Below are 24,367 nucleotides of genomic sequence, written 5' to 3'. Positions count from 1 at the left end.
TGGAGTCAGACCAGGGCTTCAGGCTGCACAAGGGGGCTAGAGCAAGGACTGTGTGGGTGCTGAGAGCATGGCAAGCCCCTGGCATGAGGTGGCTGCTGAGTGCCAATCGGGGTGGCTTCCCAAGTATGTACTTTGCCTAGGGTACCTGCCCTCATTTGAGATTCTGGAGGTGAGTGAGTGGCAAGACGGATACGATCCCTGTTCTCATGCACCGTAGCTCTAGCCTGTAGACACTGATGACAGCCACATCATCAAATAATCAGATAAGACAATTACAGATGGTTATTAAGGGCTGTGAAGGACATGGACGGGGGCCTGTGTCAGAGAGCAGCTGGTGTGGAAAAGTGCGGGGTGAGCTCACATAGGGGTCAGAGGAGGTGTCTCTGAGAAGGTGACCTTTGCGGGGAGCCCTGGGGGATTAGAAGGAGCCACGATGGGTGTTTCATGGACATTCTGGTTGGGAATAAGTCTGGCGTGTTTAAGGACACACAGGAGAGGGTGGCGAGGGCCCACCAAACAAGGGGAAGGTGTTAGGAGAAGGGGCCATAGAAGCAGCCAGCAGTCAACTCCTGTAGGGCCTCGGGGCCCGGGCATGGTGTCCCGATTTTGTTTTAAGAGCCAGAGGAAGTGGTTGGAGGGTTTTGAGCAGGGGAGAGTGTGACCGTGCAGGGGTAGAGACTGTTGAAGGGGAAGAGTGACAGCAGGGAGGCCAGCTTGGAGGCAGTGGCTGTTTGCAGCTTAGAGGTGGCAGCTCCCTGTGTGCTGATGTGTGGACATCCTGGGGTCACCATCCTGCCCAGCGGGCAGAGGCAAGGGGAGAGGCCAGCCGGTCTGGTCACAGGCGGGGCGAGGGGGCCAAGCGGGATAGGCGGCCTGGACTCCCCAGTGAACCCCTCGAGTCCCAGGTGAGCGTTAGGGCTGCAGAGGGTGTGTGCCCTTGATCTTTTCTCTGTTCGCCGACGCAGCATCTCAGCACCTGAAGAGCACAGGTGTGCACACAACCATTCTCTGTGCCTGGCACGAGCTTTGGAATTGATCGGGAAGCCGACACAGATGCTGTCGTTTCCCATCTGTTCACGGCACGATCTGAATGTTCCTTTCTGCAGTCCCGGGGGTCCCAGACACGGGGCTGGTTCACCGTGGTCCTTGGCGTGCAGCTGCTTGTAGAGCTGGCGTGCTAATGGGCTGGTAGGCTGGGGTTGCCAGCCCAAGAGAGGTCCCCAGCCTCTCAGGTCCACGTCCCAGTTCCCCAGGCGTCTTGTATCCCTCCCCTCCCCCCCGACAGCTGTCAAGGGAGACGGAGCCGAGTGACTTGGCTGGTGTGATCAGGGCGGCTCTTCCCCAGCCCCCTTGGTGCCTCAGCGCCATGGAGCTATTGCTCCAGACGGTTTGTTTATAATGCTAAACATCTCAGATAATTGAAAGCTAATGCTTCTGTCTGGGTCACTAGACATAATACGCCTGGATAACAAATCCACTTCCTTATTGCCCTACAAGGCTTCGGAGCCCAACACACGGTGCCTTCGTTGTGTATGCGCATGTGTGCACCTGCGCTCCGGTGCTGATGTGTTAAGGAATGGAATCCCAGGCTGGTTTCTCCAAGGTTCTCCGCTCCGTACTTCAGTTCGGGCCTGCGTCCTCGAGTCAGGGTTCCGGTGAGAAGGGGACGGGGGCCTCAGGCCAGATGGGGACTGTCTAGCGAGAAGGGACGTGTGTGCCCAGCCTTGTCTGCTGAAGCTCTCATGGCCTGTGTTGTGGGAGTGGAATGCTTAGATACAGAGACATCTGAGAAGTGCGTGTTGAGCTGCCGAGCCAGGACACACCTCTGAGAGTGGGTATACATGGAACGTGATAGTCATGGCCACTTCGGTGCCGCCAGGAAAGTATGAATCGACTACACCTCTAAGAATACTTCACTTTCCTGTCGACCTTAATTATCCAGAAAGGAGATTAGAAACAAGAAAACCAGGGGCAAACCTCTATGTGTGTGTATACACGCATGGGCACATGTGTGTTTATTTTTTTATATTCTCTTAGATTTTTTTAACATTTGTTTTTGAGAGCGAGAGAGAGACAGAGCATGAGTGGGAGAGGGCCAGAAAAAGAGGGAGACACAGAATCTGAAGCAGGTTCCAGGGTCTGAGCTGTCAGCACAGAGCCCGACGTGGGGCTCAAACCCACGGACCGTGGGATCATGACCTGAGTTGAAGTCTGATGCTTTACCGACTGAGCCCCCAGGGGCCCTTATTCTTCTCTTAGATCTTTATGCAGATTCTATTTACATTTACTTATATGGTTCCAACAGTAGTATAGGAATCAGCTGTTAATCACTCAGGTGCTATGCATCAACACTGAACTGGGGACAAAGACATTGGCTTATTAAATCCTCACACCGACCCGATATCCTGTGAGGACACTGAGGACCCTAGAGCCTCAAGTAAATGGCTCAGGGGCACCCAGCTTCCCAGTGCCAGAGCTGAGTGTCGGCTCGTGGCCACCCTGCCTTCAGAGTGCCCAGCGCTCAACCTCTGTGCTCCCAAGGGCTGCAGAGCAGACCGATCGCAGTGCAGGACAGGAGAGGCAAACCCCTTGGGGAGGTGTTGATGGGGTGATGGCCCACGGCCGGATCGCAAAGAGCCAGAAAGCTGCTGAAAATGGATCCAAGAACCATTAAGATTTGGGAATCATGTTGGGGTAGGGCCATTTGGGTAGAGGTGTACACTCTGCATATTAAGGAGCCTCTGAAGGTGTCACTGTGTTATAGCTCAGTAGGCTAGCCAGCCTGGTCATGATGATCCGAGATCATCAAGAAAATGTAAGTCATGTTCTGTCTACTCTGCTTAAAAAGTCAAGGAGGTGTGTAATGCATTTTCGGGGGAAAAAAAGAAACATCTAGCAAGGAAGTTGAACATGCAGAGGTTTTGCATTTAAATTTAGTTGTCCGGAAAATTTGGTTATGAAGAACAGCTCATTAATAGCAGTGAGGAATCCCAGTGCAGATAATGGCAATCTTACAGCCAGGGAGGAGAGAGAAAAGGTGGCAGAAATGAGGTAATGCTGGCCTGCCATGTGTAGAGGAAGAATGCTCACTTGTCCCGCCAGCCAACCCCCTGTCTTGCCCAATGTCCAGGTGATGAGGAGAGTTCTGTCAGGTGAAGGAAGACACCTGTCTGGGCCTCCCCATGGGCCTCCCCATGAACATCAGTCTCCTCATGATGGAAGGGGGTGGATGTCTCCGTGTTCTAGAGTTTTCTATGTATAGGACTTAAATATTGGAGTTATAAACAACTCTTAAACATATCCACATGACATGTTTTTAATTAAAATATGGACCACACAGTCTGTACCATCTAATTTTTATGTGCCTAGAGATTGCCAATTCATTTCCATATTGGCTCAAGCCAAACAGAAGGAGGGGGGAAAAAAAGCTATGGTACAAAAGCACAGTCAGATTTATTTGAGCACAAAGGGTTTTTATATTTTCTATGGATATTTTAATTAATATTTCACTTGTGTCCTAGCTCATCTCCCCAAAATGGATGTGAAGCAGCTGACTGATTTCAGGACTGGGTGGTGTTGTGAATTGCCCGGGGTGGCTTCATTTCTGATAGGTTTTCTCCGTTCCTGGAAAAGGTCACATATGTGCACAACCCCAGTCCACTGGACAGCAGCATGGCCTTGGACCACAGTGGCTCACGTAGATCTGGATGAAGTTTTCCGAGCCCTAAGCCCGGCTCTGGCTTGCTTGCTCAATGTTACCGTGAATTAAGCCTCACTTCCTCCCATCTTTTTTTTTTTTTTTAATGTTTTATTTATTTTTGAGAGAGAGAGAGAGAGACAGACGGTGTGAGCAGGGGAGGGTCAGAGAGAGAGGGAGATACAGAATCTGAAACAGGCTCCAGGCTCTGAGCTAGCTGTCAGCACAGAGCCCGATGCGGGGCTTGAACCCACGAATCGTGAGATCATGACCTGAGCTGAAGTCAGGTGCTTAACTGACTGAGCCACCCAGGTGCCTCACTTCCTCCCTTCTCTCTGGAAGAGTGTTGCACATTTGCTCTTGGCAAAGAGTTGTGATTCTGGGGTATTGAGGGAGGGCAGTGGCCTGGGGTGGGGGCAGGGCCCTGAGCTGACTCTCTGGATGGAGCATTTTCTGTTTCCATGTGGGACTAAGCCGTGTAGAAGAGGAGCTCTCAGTGATGAAGAGAGTCTTGGCTGATGGTTTCCAGGCCGAGGTGGACAAGAGGAGACCACTGTTGCTTCTGGGATGTGTAACCTGGATCGGGCCATGGTCCAGTGGGCCAAAGAGCCCCTCATTTCTTCTCAAGCAATGCCCTTCACTCTAGGGGCTCTGGGAGCCATGACTGATTTTCTCCTCTCACCTGGACCCAGGGACATAGAGGCAGGCTTTCTGGTTTTGGCCTAGGGCCTTTTAGTATTTGCTGCAAAGCAACCATTATCAAAGTTGTTGCTGTTTGAAGCTGTGGAATGCGTGCTTCAATGCTGATCTTAAGACAGAAGCCTTGGGGCACCTGGATGGCTCAGTCTGTTAAGCGTGCAACTTTGGCTTAGGTCATGATCGCAGGGGTTCGTGAGTTCAAGCCCCACATGGGGTGAGCTTACATCCCACTCTGGGTGAGCTGGAGCCCCACTCTGGGCTCCACACTGCATTCTCTCTCTCCCTCTGCCCCTTGCTCATTCACACACACACTCTCTCTCTCAAAAAGAAAAAAATTAAAGAAAAAAAGAAGCGTTATATAATGAAGTAGGGCTTCCCAATATGGACAGTTAGAGCCAATAATTCTTTTCTGTGGGGCATGTCCTGAGCATTTGTGGAACAATTAGGAATATGCCTGGCCTGTGCCCACTAGATACTGGCATCATTCCCTGCTCCCCCTGCCCCAAGTCGTGACCAACAGAAATATCTGCAGACATTGCCAAATATCCCTTGGGGGGCGGCATAAATACTTCCTGCTGGGAGTCACTGTAAAGACTCTCCTGGAGGTGACAGAGTCGGGATTGGAGCCTAGAGCCTGCCATCTTGCCTCCTGTCTGCCCCCACCCTGCACTGCTTGTGATGGAAGCATCATATAGACTGAGCATAAGGCTACAGGTCTCTGCGAGCCCAGCCACCACCCTGTACTCTGTGCTTGGTGGACGGACTCAGAGTCTCGTAGTCCCACTGACCCATGTTCCTGGCACGGCTCTGAGTTCTTCCTCTCCCACAGTGAGGCGGGTTCCCTGAACGCCTCTGTAGGGGTGGCTGGCACAGCCTGGGGCCCTGGAACACAGTGACCTATGACTTCCCCGCCCAGGGTTCAAGTGCTTCACCTTCCCTTAAAAAATGATCATCGATGGTTTTTCAAATGGTAAAATAAGCGCTCAGGCGAAGACATCCTGGACACCCGGTAGACCACCATTTTAGGAGAAGCCACACGTAGCCTATCACACTGGGCCCAGGTCGCTACTGTTTATCACCAACAAAAGCAAACCAGATTTGCTCTCCTATTTATTCAGTTGTCCTCTTTACTGTATTTTTATTCATAGATTTTTATTTACTTTTTTATTTTTAGAGCCCGCCTTTTCCACTCAAACTTTTAGCACAAAGCATCCAGCAGTGTTATAGNCCCTCGGGGGCGGGTGCCTGGCGGTGAGTCACAGAGAACTTGGCAGGTGCCCACCACAGTTGTCCGCAAATGTCAGGCCGCACCTTTGCTTTGCCCTGCACTTCCTGGGAACCTGCTCCGAGCTGCCGGCTGTGCGTTCCCTGAACCTGTTCATAATTTCAGCTCAGACGGTTTTCCTGGAGGTCAGGAATGACAGATTTACTGCCCCTCCACTCTTCTGCCACATGGAGTTTTTATCAATGATTGCTGAGAAATGACAACTCCCAGCAGATCCATGATGCTGTTTTTAGCCTAAAAAGACATCTCAGCTTCGGGGAGGCACAGGGGTAAAAATAGCCCTGCGGGCTAGCACTCCCTGAGGGCTTCCTGTGCGTCCGGAGCTGCTGGGCAGGGTTCCTAACCTGGTGCCTTCCATCCTCCTCTCATCCGTATGCCGGAGGTATTTTATCACGCCGTTTGACAGATGAGGAAACTGAAGCACAGACAGGCGGAGTAGCCCGGACAGGGTCACCTGGACAGAGGCAGCCACGGGGCCCGGCTCTGCTTCCCGGCAGCCTTGCTCAGAGCAAGTGGTCGGTGGGCAGCCTTTTTCTATAAAACACCTGGAGCTCTAGACAGGTCTCTGCCACAGTTACGTCCATCTTTGTAGTTTAGAGGCAGCCACAGACTGTAGTAAATGAACAGATAACGAATACTGAAATCTGAATTTCATGTATTTTTCACACGTCACAAAATTGGATTCTACTTTGGACTTAAAAAAAACTGTAAAAACTATTCTTAGCCCTCAGGCTAAACAAAGACAGGTGGTGGGCTGCATTCGGCCTACAGGCTCTGGTTTGTCGACCCTGCTCTAGAGCCTAGACACAGCGCCGTGGCTGTGAACCGGCTCTTCCCCCATACAGGGAAACTCAGACCCAACGGAGGAAGCAGGGGACATTGCCTGGCGACCAGGGAGCCTTTTGCACCAAAGAGTTCACCCCTTGCCCTGCTGTATCTCAGCGTGTGCCTGTGTCAAGGAGGGGTCGATCTGTGGCCATAAGGACATGAGGACCAGAAGGGTGAAGTGTTAGATTGCACTGATGATTGACAATTCAACCATAATAGAAACACATTGATGGAATTCTAATGTAGGCTGAGAAGAGTGGTTGCATTTATTGAAGCAGCTGATGGACAGCTGCTTGCTGGGAGCAGACCCTGGTCTGCAGCTGGGCTCCTATGAATGAGGTTGTCTGTAGGAACGGTGTGGTCTACGTGGTAGTTTACCTGGACTGATGGCCCAGTGGATCCACCCGGGGGGCACTGGCACAGGTCATTTTATTCCTTTGGTCTTCCTGTCCCCCTGAAATGGAGCCAAGATCCCTGCCCCGGCAGGACCAGACCAAGCAAGCTGCCCTGGGGCTGCGAGGCTTCTAGGGAGAAGACTTTGGAGTTGGAATTCAGCCCCGACCTGGCCACCTGGTCCATGTCCCCAGCAGATGCCAGTGTGTCTGGCTGCTCAGCAGGGGCCCCGAGAGAATGTGGTACAAAACAGGCTCTCCGCATACCTTGTCACTATGCGGCTTTGAAATGCTTCCAGAGGCCCTGGCCACTGCCGCCCTGTGGCCTTCCTGGCTCTGGCTCCACTTGGTGACAGATGGGAGAGCCACGGGTAGGGCGGGGCCAGGGAGGAGGTGTCTGGGGAAGGTGGCTGCCACTTTGCTGGCCTCCGTGCGCCTGGGATAACAGTGTTGCAGGATGAGCTAGGAGGACGCTTTGATCTCGGGGGCCCCGATGGGAGCATCAGATCCCAGGAGGGTGGGTGGGCAGCAGAAGGCCTTCTCCTGAGGCCCCTTGGAGCTCCTTGGGACAGAGATAGAGGGACACAACCCTAGAGTTGGAAAGGGTCTTCACAATCAGTAGTTGGATGGCTGTAATGGAGGATGCCTGTCCCTGGCATTTGGTCAAAATAAAAAAAAACAACAACAAAACAGTAATCAAACCCATGTATGACAAGCTAGCCTCCTGTGCTTACAGAAATTTCCAGTTCTTTTCTTTGGGCTGGGCCTTATCCATTGGGGGAGTTAGTCCTGGTTTATGTCTGTTGATAAAAAGCGCTGGTTAATGGTGATTTATATCTTCAATGAATAAATCGGAGAAGATGAATTAATTATTACTTTGGAAATGTAGCGTGCCTACTCCACGCAAGCCGCCTTAAACATGAGGTCTCTTGGGAGGAAGTTCTAAGTGGAGATCTTTGTGACGAGGAAGCAGAGAAACTGCTGATCTAGTATAAACTCTCTTCCTTTATCAGTGAAGACAGGAGGCCCAGAGAGGTCACAGCTCTTGCTCAGAGCCACTGGTCCTTAGGTCCCAGAAGTGAAGCTAGAGCTGGGCTCCATGGTCTCAGTTTCCTTCTGTGACTCCCTGGTCCCCAGCCTGTCCCCTTCCTGGAGTCGGTTCTTCCCGATCAAACTATTGGTGTCCTTGAACTCCAAATGGGCTGGGCTGGGGTCACCCAAACGAGGCGTCAAGTGTCTGGACCCCGGGGGACCCTGAATCCGGTGTGTGCTCCTCCTGGTCTCTTCCACTCAAAGGCCATGCCCACTGTCCACCCACCCTACCCCTCTCCACCTTTTAAAACCAAATCCTTTGTATTGTCTTTCTGGACCACTAAGAAAATGAGCATGCCCTTAGAAGAAGGAAACCAAGTCACGATGCTCAACTAGGAAACTGGGTTTCGAATCTTTAAAAAAAGAGAGCTTTCTGGAGCTGAGAGGGGACATTAAATGCTGTCCCTGGGCCAGGTGCTGCCCATGACAATCTTGTCAGTTGGGTGGTGCGCATGCCCCCTCGCAGAGGGAGAAACCGAGGCTCAGAGAACCTTGGCTGCTTGGCAGAAGGCCTGGCTAGTGTGTGGGCAATCCAGGATTCGAAGCTGGGTCTCTCTGGCTCTAAAGACAGCACCTTTCCAGTGTACCCCGGCCCACCTGAACCCTGTCTTTCCTCTTCCCGCACAGACACATAGAGAACTGGCGAGGCCTGCACACGCTCAATGCCGTGGACATGGAGCTGTACACCGGCCTCCAGAAGCTGTGAGTGTGCTGGGGGCTTGGGGGGAAGGGCTCCTGGCTGTCTCCAGGGCTGGGTGGGGGGCACTGCCAGCTGTCCTCCGTGCTTTCCCCCATTGTTTCTCTTTCAGTAGAGTCGGTACCACCTACTTGGGGGATGTTCGGCCTTCAGAGGCTGCGCCCTCGCTCTTCCCAATTTCCTCTCAGCCTGGAAGGCAAGGGCATTGGGTGGTCTCACCAGTAGCTAGGGTTTCAGGGCAGGACCTGAGCCCAGGTCTCTGGACTAGTGTTCTCGCCTCAGCCCCGAAGTTGACTAATGGTCCCTCCAAAGTGCCCATTTCCCAGCCACCTCCTTCTGTGGACTCGAGGTGTTAGTGGCTTGGGGCACTCGGGGTTGGGGAAGGGAGTAGGGACAGTCGCTGGACTGTCTTGAGGAGGAGACACGTTACCCGCTTGCCAGGATGTGGGGGGGACAGCTGTGGGCACCCCCACACTCCTCTCCTGGGTCCCGGTGGGGTGTGAGCCCAGATACCATCCGCTGGGCACCTGGTGATGCTGGCGGATGAGGAAACGTGTTCAGTTCACAGGAGCGGCTGCAGGGGCCACCTTGGCATGCCCTCCCGTCAGCTCCCGTCCAACGGCCCAGTGCTCCGTAGGCTCTGCTGACCCTGCTTCTCTCTCTCTCCAGGACCATCAAGAACTCAGGACTCCGGAGCATCCAGCCCAGAGCCTTTGCCAAGAACCCTCACTTGCGCTATATGTGAGTAGAGTTGGGCCCCGGGCTGTGGGGAGTGGGAGGGGGCACATGGCCGGAGGGTGCTGGGCAGTGGGGCTGGAGACCTGAGGTCTGGCTCGGCCTTGCCACCGTGCGCCCTGGGCCTCCAACTTTACCTCCTGCAACGAGGGTTTGGGATTTGAGGGTTTCTAAGGTTCCTGTCAGAAGGAGAAGCCTAAACCAGGGCCTGGAGGGGAAAGTCTCCAGACTCCCAAGTTTGCTTGCTTTTCATTTCCAATTTAATGGGAACGTAAATAAGTTCCACTTCCCTGTACTGTGAAGGCTACACTTCGGAGAGCATTTGTAGGTCTGTGAGTGTGTGTGCATGTGCAGCTGTGTGTTGAGGTGGGGCTGGAAAAAGAGGTAGGCAGGGGCAGACCAAGTGTTCTGTCTAAATAAATAGGCTCTGGGTTCGGTGGAGAAGGGCTCAGAGAATGGAGACGCCTGTATGAGGCCCCACAACTTTGTTTGGGACAGTTTGCAGACCACATGGCTCTGGGTGGGATTCTTGTTGGTACCTCCCTCCACCCCTTCCTTGCTCCTACCTTCCATGTCTGATGGTCGACAGGCCTTCTCAGGGTTGGCTCTGGTTGGACCTGTCGCCATCTTGGACATCCACAGGGCGTTCCCTGAGAGAGCAGAGATTCGAACCTGGGGGAGAAAGAGGGGTCTGTTGTATTTGGGGAGAAAATGGAGCAGTGACATGCAGGGGAATCTTTCCTTTGGCCACAGGAGAGTTGTACTGGCTGGGGTGTTTTGCATTTGATGACATGAGGGCGGCCCGCTGGATGGGAGTGTCCTGTGGAGGGGCAGAGCATTCAGGGGAGGCTCTCAGAAAGTGGAAGGAAGGGAGGAAGGGAAAGAGAAGAGATGGTGGAGGGTTGTGGTGGTGGAAGGGGATTCTCTTTGGGGGTGCTGCCCTCACCCCCTGTTCTCTGTGTGCTTTCTCAAGCCCATAGTGAGTAATCAGTGAATATACACACACGCACACACACACTTCTCAGTTATGGCCACCCTTGTTTGGCGCCCAACTTTCTTTTCTCCATCAGGAAATGGCATACGGCAAGGCCCTTGCACAGGGCCTGATGTATTATTAGCTGTGGGGGACAAGACCTCCCTTCCAAATGTCCCATTTAGCTGTTGCCCCTTCTAGTCGAGCGTCTGTGGTGAGATTCTCCTAATGTGTGTTCTTCGCAGCTGGAGGCGTAGCTGGGACCCAAGGAGGGCTTTGGACCAGATGCTCCAGGTGTTTATTTTATTGGGGATTTGAATTTCAGTGTAAAATATCCCAGAGGAAGAAGCTTTTGACCTCTGAGAAAGTCTTTCTTTTCATGCTCCCTCGTTCAAAGTTCACAAAGCTAACAGCCCATGGCAGATCACATGGGGACAATGGAGGCTGGGGACCACATGTCCCCTCTAAAGGGGCAGCCGGCTGACGCTGCTGCCGTGTGGAGGTGGGGGCCTTGCCTTGCCAGACTTACTGTTTTTTCAAGAATAGCTGGAGGTCCTGTGAAACCGCTCAAGTTTTAAATGCTGGCAACTGAAAACAAAACCCCTCTCCCCCGTGGGCCAAACAAAATGGCTCCATGGGCAGAAGATGGCACATGGGAGTGCCAGTTCGTGGGCTAGCGTCACACTTGGGGGAGAGAAGCCATCATCACAGGAGAAGCTCTGTCCCCTTTGAGGACAGTGGCTGGTGCCCATGCCCTAGAGACTTCCAAGGCATTGTGTTGCCAGCAGCTCTCAGGGAAATCGAGGGGGCTTTGGGACCCCTCACGTTTCTTTGGGCCCCAGAAGTGGGAGCAGGAGTGCCTCTCTGAAGTCCAGTGTGCTGGAACTTCCCTTGACTTACTGTTGAGATTCTGGAAAAAGGTTGTAACCCATGGTCTCTTTGGGGATGATCTGGGGTCTGCTGGGTAGTGGCCATGATAGGCTGGAGGGCCTTTAAGATTCCCAAGGTTTGGGGGCAGAACAGGTCTGGTTTGAGTAGCTCTCTTGATAACTGGGAGCCTGCCCATGACCTCGGGCCCTGCTTTCTCCTGGAAGCATTGGCCAGCTTTTGCCAAAGTGCTTGCTGTTAGCAAGAAGGACGGGCTACTATCAATCCACCCCAGTTTGGGCCTGGCTGTACATCAGGGGCCAGTTAGGATGCTCAGGTCGGTATGAGAGACTCCGCACCTGTCGAGCTTTGGTGGGCACTCCACAGAGGAGTCGGGCATCGGGGTGGGTTTCATCGATGGGTTTACCGACTGACTTTTCCCCCGTAACGAAGACACACCCCCTGATCCCAAATGAGTGAATTTCCCAGCAGCTTCAGGACATTTTTCTCCTGGCAAACGGGCCAGGTTTCTCCGCTCTCTTACAGCATCTTCTATTTCTGTACTCGAAATGCAGTTACGAGTCTCCGGGCCCCAGCTGAGCAATCACAAGATGATCACTTACTCCAGCACTAATTGCCGAGCCCTGGCTTGGCAGCTTTTTTCTTTTTTTCTTTAGGGTGATGGCTGAGAAGTCTTTTCTTGTCCCCTCTGTACGGAATAAGAAGCAGGAAGTGAAATCATCACCCTCTGTACTGATGTCNCTTGACCCTTCTAAGCTGCTGTTTCATTACTCAGGGTCTCTGCTTCCTCAGGACAGAAAAATAAACCAGCGATGTTGAGGCCCATCATGTGATGCAAAGAAGACTGGAGAGAGGACTCTTGGGTCCTACTTCAAGGTTTTTATGAGTGACTGACCACCTTCTGACTGCTTCAGTTTTTTTTCTCTGTCCTTTATTGAGCATGAGAAAGGGAAATAGTGATTCATTTGCACCAGGGGAGATAGTTTCTGAGACACTGGAATGCCCTAGACCCTTCGATCCTTTTCCTGCTGTTAAAGATTTTTGGATTAAGGATCCTTAAGGATAAGGATCTTCCAAGTGGATAGTTGAAATAGCTATTTGCTAATCTGTAAAATGGGTGCACTTTGTGGATGGGATGTGGGGAAGATGAGGTCATAAGAGGCACACACAGCACTTGGCCCAGTACCCAGTAAATGGTCAGGGTTCAGAAACAGCAGTTGCTAATAACGATAGTAATTATTGTTGTTGTTCATGGTGGTGATAATAGAACCGAAGAGGGGAGACCAGGTGGCCTTGATGATTCTGACCATGACTTTTTTTTTTTAATGTTTTTTTTTATTTATTTCTAGGAGAGAGAGAGACAGCGTGAGCAGGGGAGGGTCAGAGAGAGAGGGAGTCACAGACTGAAACAGGCTCCAGGCTCTGAGCTGGCAGTCAGCACAGAGCCCGACGCGGGGCTCGAACCCACGAACCGCGAGATCATGACCTAAGTGAAAGTCGGACGCTTAACCGACTAAGCCACCCAGGCGCCCCGACTCTGACCATGACTTTGTTCTGGAAAAGTCATGTATCTGTCCTGCAGTGCAGTGCATCTCTCTGGAGACTGGGATACACTTCTCTGCAATCTCTTCATCTTTCTTCCTTGAATACTGATGAATGACCCCAGACAGATTCTCTGTTTTGTCCATTTAGTCGCCCTGCTCTAGATTCCCTGAACACCCCTCTCTGATGATGGTAGTTTCAGAAAGGACCCAAACAATTCAGCTGGTGAGCTTACCCTTTGTTTCCATCTGACTGGAGACCACATCCACCCGCACTGGTGAACTTGGATTATTTGCCGAGTTTACCAGCCCCACTTCTGCAGCCAGCTCATCTCTTCCTTTTCTGGGGTCTGTTTTCTCTGGCGTGGCTCACATCGGCTGGATCTCCACAGTCTGGGGTCCCCAGAAGCCGAATAATGTAGACGTCTGTCTCCGAGCTGCACTAAAATGGTGGTATTTACTTCCGCCTGTAGAGCACTTTAGAGTTTTCAGAGTGCTTGCCCATACATTATCAGCTTCACTTCTGCGTACCATGCTGGCTGGGGAAGTGTGGTAGGCAGCACAGGAGGCAGGGCCAAAGAGGGTCTCACCTGTAAGCAGAAGTTGAACTGCCGTGAAGTCCTCTGATTTCCTTTCCAGGAATCTTTCCATTATACCTCATGGGCCAGAACAGGCAATGTTTTCCACTGAAGCAATTAAAATTTTTTTTTCCCTTAAGATGGTTAGAAAGTTGCATAACATTGCTAGTATCAGGAAAGAAGAAGGAAGGGCTAGTATTGAGAACTGACTGCTAAGGAGCGTGCCTAGTGCTTTTGCAAATATGATATTCTTCCTCTTGGTAACTCTAAGTCAGGGTTCCTCTATCCCATTTGATAGATGGGAACACAGAGGCTCAGAAATCATAACTGACTTTTCTCAACATCACACAGTAGTTAGGAACAGCCAGGACCTGGACTCTGATCCCTAAGCCTCTGAAGTCGGTGTATTGTCCCACAGCCCAGGCATGTCTGTGTGTCTCTGTCTGGTTCTGCAGCAAGAACTCCTTATGGGAGGAGTGGGAATCTTTAACGTTTTATTAGAGAGAGCTGCTGTTTCCCCTGGGGGTTTAGCACCATCCATCCTCAAAGACCTCTGTTGAGAAAGTTCTGTTTAGTTTCTTTTCCTATTCGGGTCAAATCCTCTAACAACATTTCCATTACAACCTGAATATCTTTATTATAAAAGACTTCTTAGCATTAGCCTGTGGCTCACTCATTTCCAAGAATATGCAATGTGAGATTCCAGCAAGCCAAAGGAATTTATTTCATCCCTTAGAGTTGTTGTGGTCAGATTTCTCTCATGTTCCGTTGCTTGCTTTTTCTCACAAAGCCCTGGATGCCACGTTAAGTCGTGCCTCTCTGTCGTAAGCAGACACACTTGATCTTCAGCTGAGCAAGCCAGCCCTGAAGTTGACCTGTGTGGGAGCATGATGGGGCGAGGCGGGGGTGGAGAATGGCCTGATTTGAGCATGATTGTGTCAATTGTGTTAGGTTCACAGGGAGAGAAGGTCAACGGCTCTGGGTGGGCAGGAAAGAGGAAGTGGCCAGAGTCCCTGCCATTTCAGAACTTGACTGAGAAGGTAATACATTTCTCTCGAGGTTATTGGGATGGAAACCTGGTGAGATTGATTTATTATGTATTGTAGATCACTCCATGCCTTTTCTCCTTGAAATAACACCTGTTCTGGGATGTGAGACGATGTGTAGATATTTTATCTGTAGCCTTTCACCTTTCTGTCTGCCCCTTCACTCTGCACTGATTTTCCTCCAAGTCCCAAAGGGATTGGTGAGTGGCACACTTACGCCTTTACTGCTTCTCCAACATGTGCCCTACCTCCTCTGTTCCATGTGACATGTGCCCTAACTCCACTGTTCCATGTGGAGGACTTAGCCATTGAGCACTGTGTAGCTAACAGCATGGAGAGATAGAAGGGCCAGGGGTTCAAATTCTGGATCCTCTACATCTTACGTAGTAAGCTGCCCTGTCTTACTTAGGCAAGCTGCTGAACTTCTCTGAGTTTTGAAGGGATTGTAAGAATTCCTACTTCATAGGATTGTCCTGAGCCTTCAATAAGATGGTGCTTAGAAAGTACTTAAGACAGTGCCTTATGAAAGACAGTATATTTTTTTGCTGTTGCTAATGACTTCTTCCCTATTCACTGGGTTCTGATTCCATACAATCATAGATAATTAAAGGTGGAAGGGGCTCTAGAGCTAACCCCCCAAGTTTATATTCCTGTCCCTGTTCTCATCCCTGCTCTTTATTATTATTATTTTTTTTTGTTTATTTATTTTATTTTGGGGGGGGAGAGAGAGAGAGAGAAAGAGAGAGAGAAAGAGGGAGAGGGAGGGGCATCAGGCTCGAACTCACAAACCAAGAGATCATGACTTGAAATCAGGAGTCTGACGGTCAACTGGTCAACCAGCTGAGCCACTCAGGCACCCCTCATACCTGCCCTTTAGATTCATATGTTAAACCACCTCTGTTGAATCTCCTGCTTGACGTCTCCACTTGAGTGGCTAAGATTTAGGTCACACTTAACTTGGCCAAAACAGAATTGTTGGTTTCGGTCCACCTCCTTCCTCCAAGCCTGCTTGCCTTGGTGTTTCTTGTTTCTGTAAACAGTACCACCTGCCAGATCACTCACGCTAGCACCTTACAAGTCCTTTTGCTGCTTCTTTTTCCCTTTGCCTGCTTTCCTCCATCCTCCCACCAATTTTCCGCTAGATATTTTGAATCCATCCCCTTCTCTCATCAGTTCCTTCACCATATGCCATCTTGGTCCACGCTCTGTGTCCACAGCTTCCTAACTGGTTTTCTTACCTTTTGTTTCTTACATTTCATTTCTAGCACCATTGCCAGAGTGATATTTTAAACACGTAAATCCAATTGTGTCACTCTGCTGCTGAAAGCCCTCCAATTACTTCCCACGTTACTTAGAATAAAAGCTAAACCCCTTACCATGGCCGCAAGATTCAGGCTGTTTTCTTTTCCTCTCTCTGTCTCCTTTCATGGTACTTTCCCCCTTGCTGTCTGCCACAGTCTATTTTATTTTAATTTAATTTATTTTATCTTTTTAAAGTTCATTTATTTTTGAGAGAGAGAGAGAACACTCACAGGGGAGGGGCAGAGAGAGGGGGATAGAGGATCCTAAGTGGGCTCTGCACTGACAGAGAGCATGACTTCAACTCTGGAACCTCTAGATGATGACCTGAGCCAAAGTCAGACACTTAACCAACTGAGCCCCGCAGGCGCCTTATGAATGAACTCGCCTCCAGTTCCTTGAATGTGCCATGTTCAGTCCTCACCTTGGAATTTTTGTACTTGCCGACCCACCGGCCCCGTATCTATGTGTGGTTGGGTCCTTGTCATCATTCTCTCTGATGTCATTTACCTCGCCAGACCTCTCTGACCACCCAGTCTCCGTGGCCTTTCTTCTCCTCACGCACCTGTCACCCAGTCACATCCTGTGACCTAACAGTCCCTTCTTACTCGCGACTTTGTGGAAATGTCTCTTTCAGTTATTTAGTTGTTTATGCCCTGTGTCCCCTACGAGAGTGTCAGTTTCCGTGGGGCAGGGACCTTGTGTTGTCCTTGCTGTAGCTTCAGCACTAGAATAATGCCTGTCCCATAGCAAGTGGCCCGTAGCTGTTTGTTGGATGTAGCTGTTTGTTGGCTAGTCTGACTTGATCATTCTGTGGACGAGAGGATGGATTTCTAGACTTAGAGAAGAATTCTTTTTTCTTTTTAAATGTCTTATTTATTTTTGAGAGAGTGAGAGAGCATGAGCAGGGGAGGGGCAGAGAGAGAGGGAGATACAGAATCTGAACAGGCTTCAGGCTCTGAGCTGTCGGCACAGAGCCTGACGCGGGGCTCGAACCCATGAACCGTGAGATCATGACCTGAGCCGAAGTCGGACGCTTAACCGACTGAGGCACCCAGGTGCCCCAAGACTAGAGAAGAATTCTGACCAAGATCACATGGGTGGGAACCAGGCCAGGACTAGAACTCAGGTCTTGGTATTAGCAGTGTGACATTCTTTCCACTGTATCATCCTGTTGACCGTTCTTGGGTCCTGTCTAGCCAGAACTCGTCACACTCTGTGTCTGGTGGAAAACATTGCAGCTGTGTTAAAAAGAAAGGCTAAACGGGTCAAATAACACATGCAAAATACCGGTACCATCTGAGTGCTATGAAGTGTACAAATAGGACATCCTGCCATCACACCACCACTCTGCTGAAATGTCACATGAAAATGAACAGCGAGCAACGCTTCTCTTTGAGATTCCTGCTCCCACAGCTCTGTCTGCTCAGAAGCCTCCTCAAAGCTGGTGCTGAGCTGTTGCCTCTCACGAAGTCCCATCAGCCAGTTTGGGTGTTTGGATGAGTAGCTAAGAGTAGGTGCCCTTGCACCACACTGGCCAAGTTTAACCTCTGGCTCTGTCACATATATCTGTACATCTTGGGCAAGTCACTTAACACCTCTGCGTGTCTGTGCCTGAATCTCCTCATTTGAAATACGGGGGTCATAGGGTTGTTAGCAAGATTACATGGATTAACGCATATGAAGTACTGAGATGAATATGTGCCCCATAGTAGGAAGGCGGTAGATGTCAGCTGTTGTTGCTGTGAGTTTTGAGGTTACCGTGTGACAGTCACCTTCTCAGTATGCAGCCGAATAAATACGTAGAGAGTATGTATTAAGACTCTCCTGTGTTCCTCCCCTTCTAAGTGCTCCAGGTAAGGCACAAGTCCTTCCTTACTGGCTACTTGGGGAATATGAGGCCTTGGCATAGCATAGCCAGGAGAGTGACTCCTGGCCCTTTTTTCTTTTCTTTTCTTTTTTTTAAGGATGTGGTTAAAGCTGTATAATTTCTCCTCAGAAAAAGGCTTCTTCCTCCTCCCCAGCACACCATTTTGCACACATTTTTGGAGATTTACAAATTCCCTTTGGACCTGAGTTAAGAACCTGTCCAAGAAGAGACAGGTGTGTGGTGATGGGATGTGTGGTTTATACCTAGCAGGCCACATCCATTAAAATTTGTTTTTAATGTTTATTTTTGAGAGAGAGAGAGAGAGAGAGAGAATGGGGGAGGGGCAGAGAGGAAGAGGGAGACAGAATCCGAAGCAGGCTCCAGGCTCTGAGCTGTCAGCATAGAACCCCACGCGAGGCTCAAACTCCTGAACCTCGAGATCATGACCTGAGCTGAAGTCGGACATTGACTGAGCCACCCAGGCACCCCAGGGTGCCTAAAACTACTATTCTAGACGTGACAAATGAGAGTTATAGTACGCCATATTTTCCCATGCATAGAAGAACACCTTCATAACTTAAAATCTCCACTGTGGTTAAGAGAAGTTGGGAATAGACTGGGTATGGTATGGGGTTTCTTTTTTGGGGTGATGAAAAATGACCTCAAACTGGTTGCACAGCCATGAGAATATACCAGAAAACATTGAATTGTGTGGTTCAAATGGGTGAACTGTATGGTGTGTGAATTCTCTATCAATAAAAACAATAAACACACATCTGTGTGTGTGTCTGCCCGTGTGCATTTGTGGGGTGTGTGTGTGTGTGTGTGTGTGTGTCCCATGTCCCTCTCCAGCAGAAGCTTTTAGAGCCTGTGTAGAGCTTCCGTGTCTCTTTGCACTTTGTCACGGGACACAGGATGTTATGTTCTAGACAGAGGCTGTTCCATTAGCCTGACTCTCGCTGGGAAGCTGATGGGGACAAAGCCACAGCTGACCTGTAGACATGCAGTCTGAGAAAGAACTAGACATTGGCTGTAGTAAGAAAAGAAACAGATAAACCAGGGATGACGGTGGCTGTAACCTGTGCATGGGTGGGAATGTACGGGGACTACCTAGCACTCCATGCTTAGCTGTCATTCTCTTCCTTTCTGGCCCCCTTAGGAAGGGGTCTCAGAGCACAAGAGAGGGGGGTGCTATTGCAGTGATGGCTTTGAACCTTCTTGAATTTATACGTATGAAGAAGTAAATTGTAAGCCAGTCATGGTTCTTTATTTTTCTTTTTAAAATTTTTAACGTTTATTTATTTTTGAGGAAGAGAGAGAGACCACATGAATAGGGGAGGGGCAGAGAGAGAGAAGGAGACACAGAATCTGAAGCAGGTTCCAGGCTCCAAGCTGTCAGCACAGAGCCCAACGCGGGGCTTGATCTCAAGGACCTTGAGATCATGACCTGAGCCGAAGTCGGACACCTAACTGTCTGAGCCACCCAGGTGTCCCAGTGGTGGTTCTTCATAGAGATTGCGTGTTATTTGTGACACAACTCACACCTTTGACACTCCACACGAAGTTGATCTCCAGTCTTCCAATCCAAGGCAGTGGAGAGGCCACTGGCTTAGAATCTTAAATATGACTCTCCATCAAAGGTGGGCTGGAGTGGCTAGGAGGCTCGTGGAGCAGGTGACAATGGGGTTGGGCTTTGGAGGGGCTGTGGGTTTGGATAGCTACGTGTAGGCGCTCATGACACAGGCTGCTGCTCTCCGTGGCATGAGTGTGGCCCTTTTCCCACTTGGAATTCCTCCCAGCACTGTTGAGATACATGTTCATGGTTCCAGGGGCTATGCGGTCTGGCCAGCAGGTCACCTCTGAAAGACTTCCATGGGAACAGGATTTGGAAGTGGAGCCATTTGTCAGTGGAGTAGGGTTTTCCCAGATCATTAAGGGTCAGGGTCAGGGTCAGGACTGTATGCCGTCATGTGTCTAGGTTGTGTCCAGGAGGGGAGATGTTGAAGTTGGGGCTCACGTGAATGTGGGGTGCAGTTTGATAACTGGATGGCTGTCATTTTGGGAGGTACTATTTGGCTATTATCTGGGTTATCACACATTGAACTTACTTTGTTCTTTTTCTGCATTGCTTTGTGACCTTAGATGAGCCACTTAACCTGTCAAATGTGTTTGTACATCTGTAAAATGAAGCGGTGATCGAGGTGGCCTAGGCCTGGCCTCAGCATTTTGGGAAATGCTTCTTGGTGGCATCTGGATCATCAAGGGGCAGGGCCAGGGGAAAGGCTACAGTCCTTCCCCTCCCCTACCTCCCTGCAGGGGCAGGCATTCCGATGCAGTGAGTCCCACGGACTTCACATCCATGAAACACTCACCGTGTGCCAGGCTTTGTGTGCACTTTCCATGTCATTTTATGGCAAGTGGACATTGATGTCTCCATTTCATAGATGGGGCATTTGAGGCAGAGTTGTTAAGTGACTTGCCTACGTTGACATAGCTACTAAGTGGCAGAGCCAAGCCAACCCTGGATGGGCTGCTTCTGGAACTCCAGAGCCTTTCTTTTTTTTAATTATTTATTTATTTTTTATTTATTTTAATGTTTTATTTATTTTCGAGAGAGAGATAGAGACAGCATGAGCAGAGAACGGTCAGAGAGAGAGGGAGACACAGAATCTGAGGACAAGCTCCAGGCTCTGAGCTAGCTGTAAGCACAGAGCCCGATGCAGGGCTCAAATCCATGAACGGTGAGATCATGACCTGAGCTGAAGGCAGACGCTTAACCGACTGAGCCACCCAGGCGCTCCAGAGTCTTCCTTCTTAATAACTCCACTCTCCATCCATTGGCTGTGGCCAACTCAGGTACAGCCTAGGCAGGAGTCTGTTCTCCAGACCCCAACTGGGAAGGACAGTAGGCAGTAAGCTTCTGAGTGGCGCTTCTCAGAATCAGGGATACTTTGGAGGAAGGACTGTGGGAAAAGACTAAGGGGGGTTTATGAAACCAAGTCCTTGTCTACACCCTGTTGCCAGCAGGGTCTAGGTAAGTGGGCGATGCCTGGCTGGCACTCAGAGGGCAGTTAACAGAGGATCACACAGTGTAGGTATTCAATAAAGAGAATGGATAAACCCATGCTTATGATGTATGGATGCAGGAGAAGGAGGCTTTCAACCTGGATTTCGGGAGAGTGTGAAGCTACTTTGTGTGGCCTCAGCCCTGGCTGTCTTTGGCCGCAGCCCCAGAAAAGACCATGTTTGTAGGTGGTGAAGCCCACTACAGAAATATGGAAGGATATGGACCAGATTGGATGAGCTCTAAGGTCCCTGCCTCAACAGCTCATGATTTTGTGCTGATGTGTGTGTCGCTTCAACACCTGACATGTCCTTGCGCCATTGAGTGGTGTCATTTCTGTACATCTGCCTGGGTCTTCTTCCCATGCCCCAGCCTCTACAATATCTGATGTCCCTGGGTAGAGCGTCTGTTGTTCCTCTTTCACATGGGTCCTTCTTGCTTCCATTGAACCCAAGTGTGTTTTGTATCCTAGAATTGGCCAAGCTCAGGATTTTCAACCTGGAATTTCTTAGCCTTCACTTACTTAATCTGTCGCTTCCTATTTCTAGTCGAGTCACACCCTCAGTCTCTGGGTGGTTGCCTCTCTGGAGCCCTGGAAAGAATTTGCATCTTGTTCCCAAGGGAAGTAGGTAGCCAGCTCCCTAAATTAAGTTTCTTTTTTCTTGCCCATTTGTGTCTCTCTTGTAGGCTCCCTGTGGTCCTGGGATTAAGGATGTCCTCCCTGATCATTTCTTTTTGTTCACTTTGCTTTATGGACAATATTCTGATCCACCTAGGGAAGACCCAGCATGACCCAGACAGTGTGGCCGCCTACCTTGCTTGCCAGCCAGAGTGTTTGTGATGTGGGATTCTCTTCATTGAAGCCCTATGTTCAGCATAGAGCTTTTTCATTTCAGATATCTCCGTTCTCTAGGATCCACTGGACTGAGCTTCAAGAGTTTTCTTGTAACCTTGTCAGCTTTCTCAAAGCTCAGTCTGATGCTGAGTAAACACTCTGGCCTCCGCATCTCCTGGCCTTGGGGATTAGACCATGTGCCTGTATTTTCCAGCCCTGATTTTTCTTAGTAGGTTTTCTTTCCCTTTTTTCCCCTCCCCTAAGGCTTCATTACTTTCCATTTGTCCACATCTCTTTTCTCCATTTTTCTTGTTAAGGACAGATTTAGAAAATGAGATTAGTCTCGTGGCTATTTTGGAGTCATCATTAATTTTCGTCCCCTTTCATTCCTTAGCAGGCCAGCAGTCTCGTGTCTTTTTCTCCCTGGTTTTTCTTCTTGATGGATTTGTAGAAGTGTCTTCCCAGGTTAACCCCTTGGTCTTTTGCGACTTGCTGCGGTCCTCTGCCCTTCCCTAGTGGGTTTCTAGGTAATCCAGCCTTTGTGACTGTTCTGGATTAGAAGGGCATTGGGTCCGCTGGAGTGGGGCTCAGCCACGTGCTTTCCCTGACCAACCTTGTGTCTTAGAGTCTCGTGACGTTCACTCATAGCGGCCCTTGGGGTCATGTGACATCTTGCTGAGATGAGAATTCGTTAATTCTCATCAGGAACATCTGTGGAGGTCCTAGTGTATCCCAGGCAGAGCTGTGAAGATAAATTATGTTTAGGTCTTCGGCTTTAGTGGGGTGGGCCAGGGGCAGGAGGGAGAGGCAGGGGGTGGAGGGAGTGACTCTATGGTGTGATGGGGACTAAGGGCTCCCAGGGATCGCTTAACAAAGGCAGGTGTTACATCTTTGGGTGAGGGGGCATTATAGCAGGAAAGGTCCTCTGGGTGTTGACAGACCACCTGAAACTGGGGGTGGGGTGGGAGTCAGCAGCTGGAAGAAGCTTGGTGAGAGGTTGGGTGGCGGGGTATTGGGTGGGGACTATTCCAGGTGGAGGGAACTGTGTGCTGCATGATCTGGCAGTGTTTGCAGGACCATGGGCCCCTACTTAACCTGGAGTCAGGCTGACAGCTTGACCGCCATCACCATCTTGCCCTGAGGTCCTTAAGGAGGCAGGACAAAAAGGTTAGGATCTTGCTTCCAGCTCTCCTGTCTTCTAAGTTTGTCCTATGATCGGGACCTCTGTCACTAAGGCAGCAGAGCTCTGAGGGGCTGGTCATGTTAGGGAGAGCCAGAGCAGGAAGGGAGGTCAGGGATGCAGGACAGGGCCCCTCCGTGTGTCCCCACTTGCCAAGTGGTCTGTGTCAGATGCCGTCAAGCCTGCCACCTTCCGGAGCGAGGTCTGGGTGCATCCCCACACAGGACCCTGCCTCTTTGACATACCAGTGACCCAAGATGTCTTTCTAGAGCTTCCACTCTCCACCCCGTCCCACATTTGTATCCCATGCATCTGGCAAGTAGATTGTTTAGACATGGCAATCTGATCCTCCTAAATGTGCCTTTGATGCTCTCAGGCCAAGAGCTGGACTCTGTGCTTCAGTTTACCAGGTGAGTGTGCAGCTTGGGGCAGAGACCTGAGCGTGACAGCAGGGTGCAGGCCTGGGACCAGCCGTGGGGTCCATTCTGACTCTCCTCTACCACATCTCCCACTCTGTGCCTTCTTGGGTCCTCTGCTTCTGCTCCACTAACCTCCCTCCAAACCTGAAGTGTGCTGGGCCCCATCCCACCCACATGGCCTTTGCTTTTGTTTAGCGCCTCCTCCTCCCCCCCAGGATTCTTAGTTTCCTTTTTCTCATTGGCAGGTCTGATGCCCTGAGGCATCCGTGGGTTGGCACGGCCATGGGCAATAGCAAGTAGGCTTCTGCCTTTGAGAGACTGAAGAGCCTCCTCCCCTGAGGTGCACTGAGCCCGTTTCCATGTTGTATTGGGGCCACTTGGAACCAGGTGCCCCCAGCCGTACCTGCTCCATGGGGGAAGCCAGGGGGATGGCCTTACTACTCACCCACCCAGTACCATTCTCCAGAAATAAAAGGGCACCTTGGTCTTCTTGTCCTTCCCCACATCTGGTGTGCCCAGCTGTGCCTCGGGGGCAGGATCTCACCCCTCCAGGTGGCAGTGGGGCTGCCCCTTGGTGTGCCAGCTGTCTGTCTGCAGTCAAGAGCCTCTGCTGATGCCAGCAAGGGCGGTGTTTGCAAAGAGCAACCGTGTGCTCCTTATTTATTGTGTGGAAAAGAAAACAAATTAAGGCCTTGTAATTATACAGTTGGGCATGTTCTTAAATAAAGCTTAAGCAGTCAGAACTCCATTTAGAATATTAATCATTGCGTTCCCCATGCCTGGTTCTCTCTTTTTGCTCTTTCCCTCTTCTCTCACCCTTCCTTCCTCTGATCCCCCTTGTTTCTCTCACTGGTGTTCATCTGTGCTTGGACCTCAGGAATCTCTGAAAAGCCTCACTCACCGGCTGTGACTCGGCATACTTGAGAGCCCGTGTTGGTCTTTTCCAAGATCATGAACAGCATTTATTAGGTGATTTCATAGGCAGGGGTTCCTCCTAGGATTTTCCTGCCCTCCTCCCTCCCCTCCCTATTTTGGCTGAGCATGGAGAAGAGGCATAATGTTATGTTTCGGGCACGGATACTGGCTACTGGAGTCCATCAGAACTGGGCTCTGTCCCCAGCTTGACTGCTGAGCAGCTGCAAGACCTTGGTTAAGACACGTAATCTCTCCAAGCTAGTTCTTCCTCTGGAAATAAAGTCCCCCCCCCGTCACAGGCTTGTGCTTTGGGACTTGGACGAGAGAATGCATT

At 50.5% G+C, this 24,367-nt stretch overlaps 1 protein-coding gene across 1 annotated transcript in view; it reads left to right on the top strand.

Annotated features, from left to right (window-relative positions):
• The window catches only part of NTRK3 (neurotrophic receptor tyrosine kinase 3), a 353,170-nt gene that overhangs the window by 68,510 nt on the left and 260,293 nt on the right, over positions 1–24,367 (top strand). Inside the window, 3 exon segments of the mRNA XM_077774348.1 lie at positions 179–200; positions 8,621–8,695; positions 9,360–9,431. Of these exon segments, the coding sequence (XP_077630474.1) occupies positions 179–200; positions 8,621–8,695; positions 9,360–9,431 (169 nt within the window).

Source organism: Crocuta crocuta, unplaced genomic scaffold, assembly GCF_008692635.1.
Source record: "Crocuta crocuta isolate KB4526 unplaced genomic scaffold, BGI_CrCroc_1.0 scaffold7, whole genome shotgun sequence".
NCBI lineage: Eukaryota > Metazoa > Chordata > Mammalia > Carnivora > Hyaenidae > Crocuta > Crocuta crocuta.
This window is presented reverse-complemented; position numbering and strand designations above follow the sequence as displayed.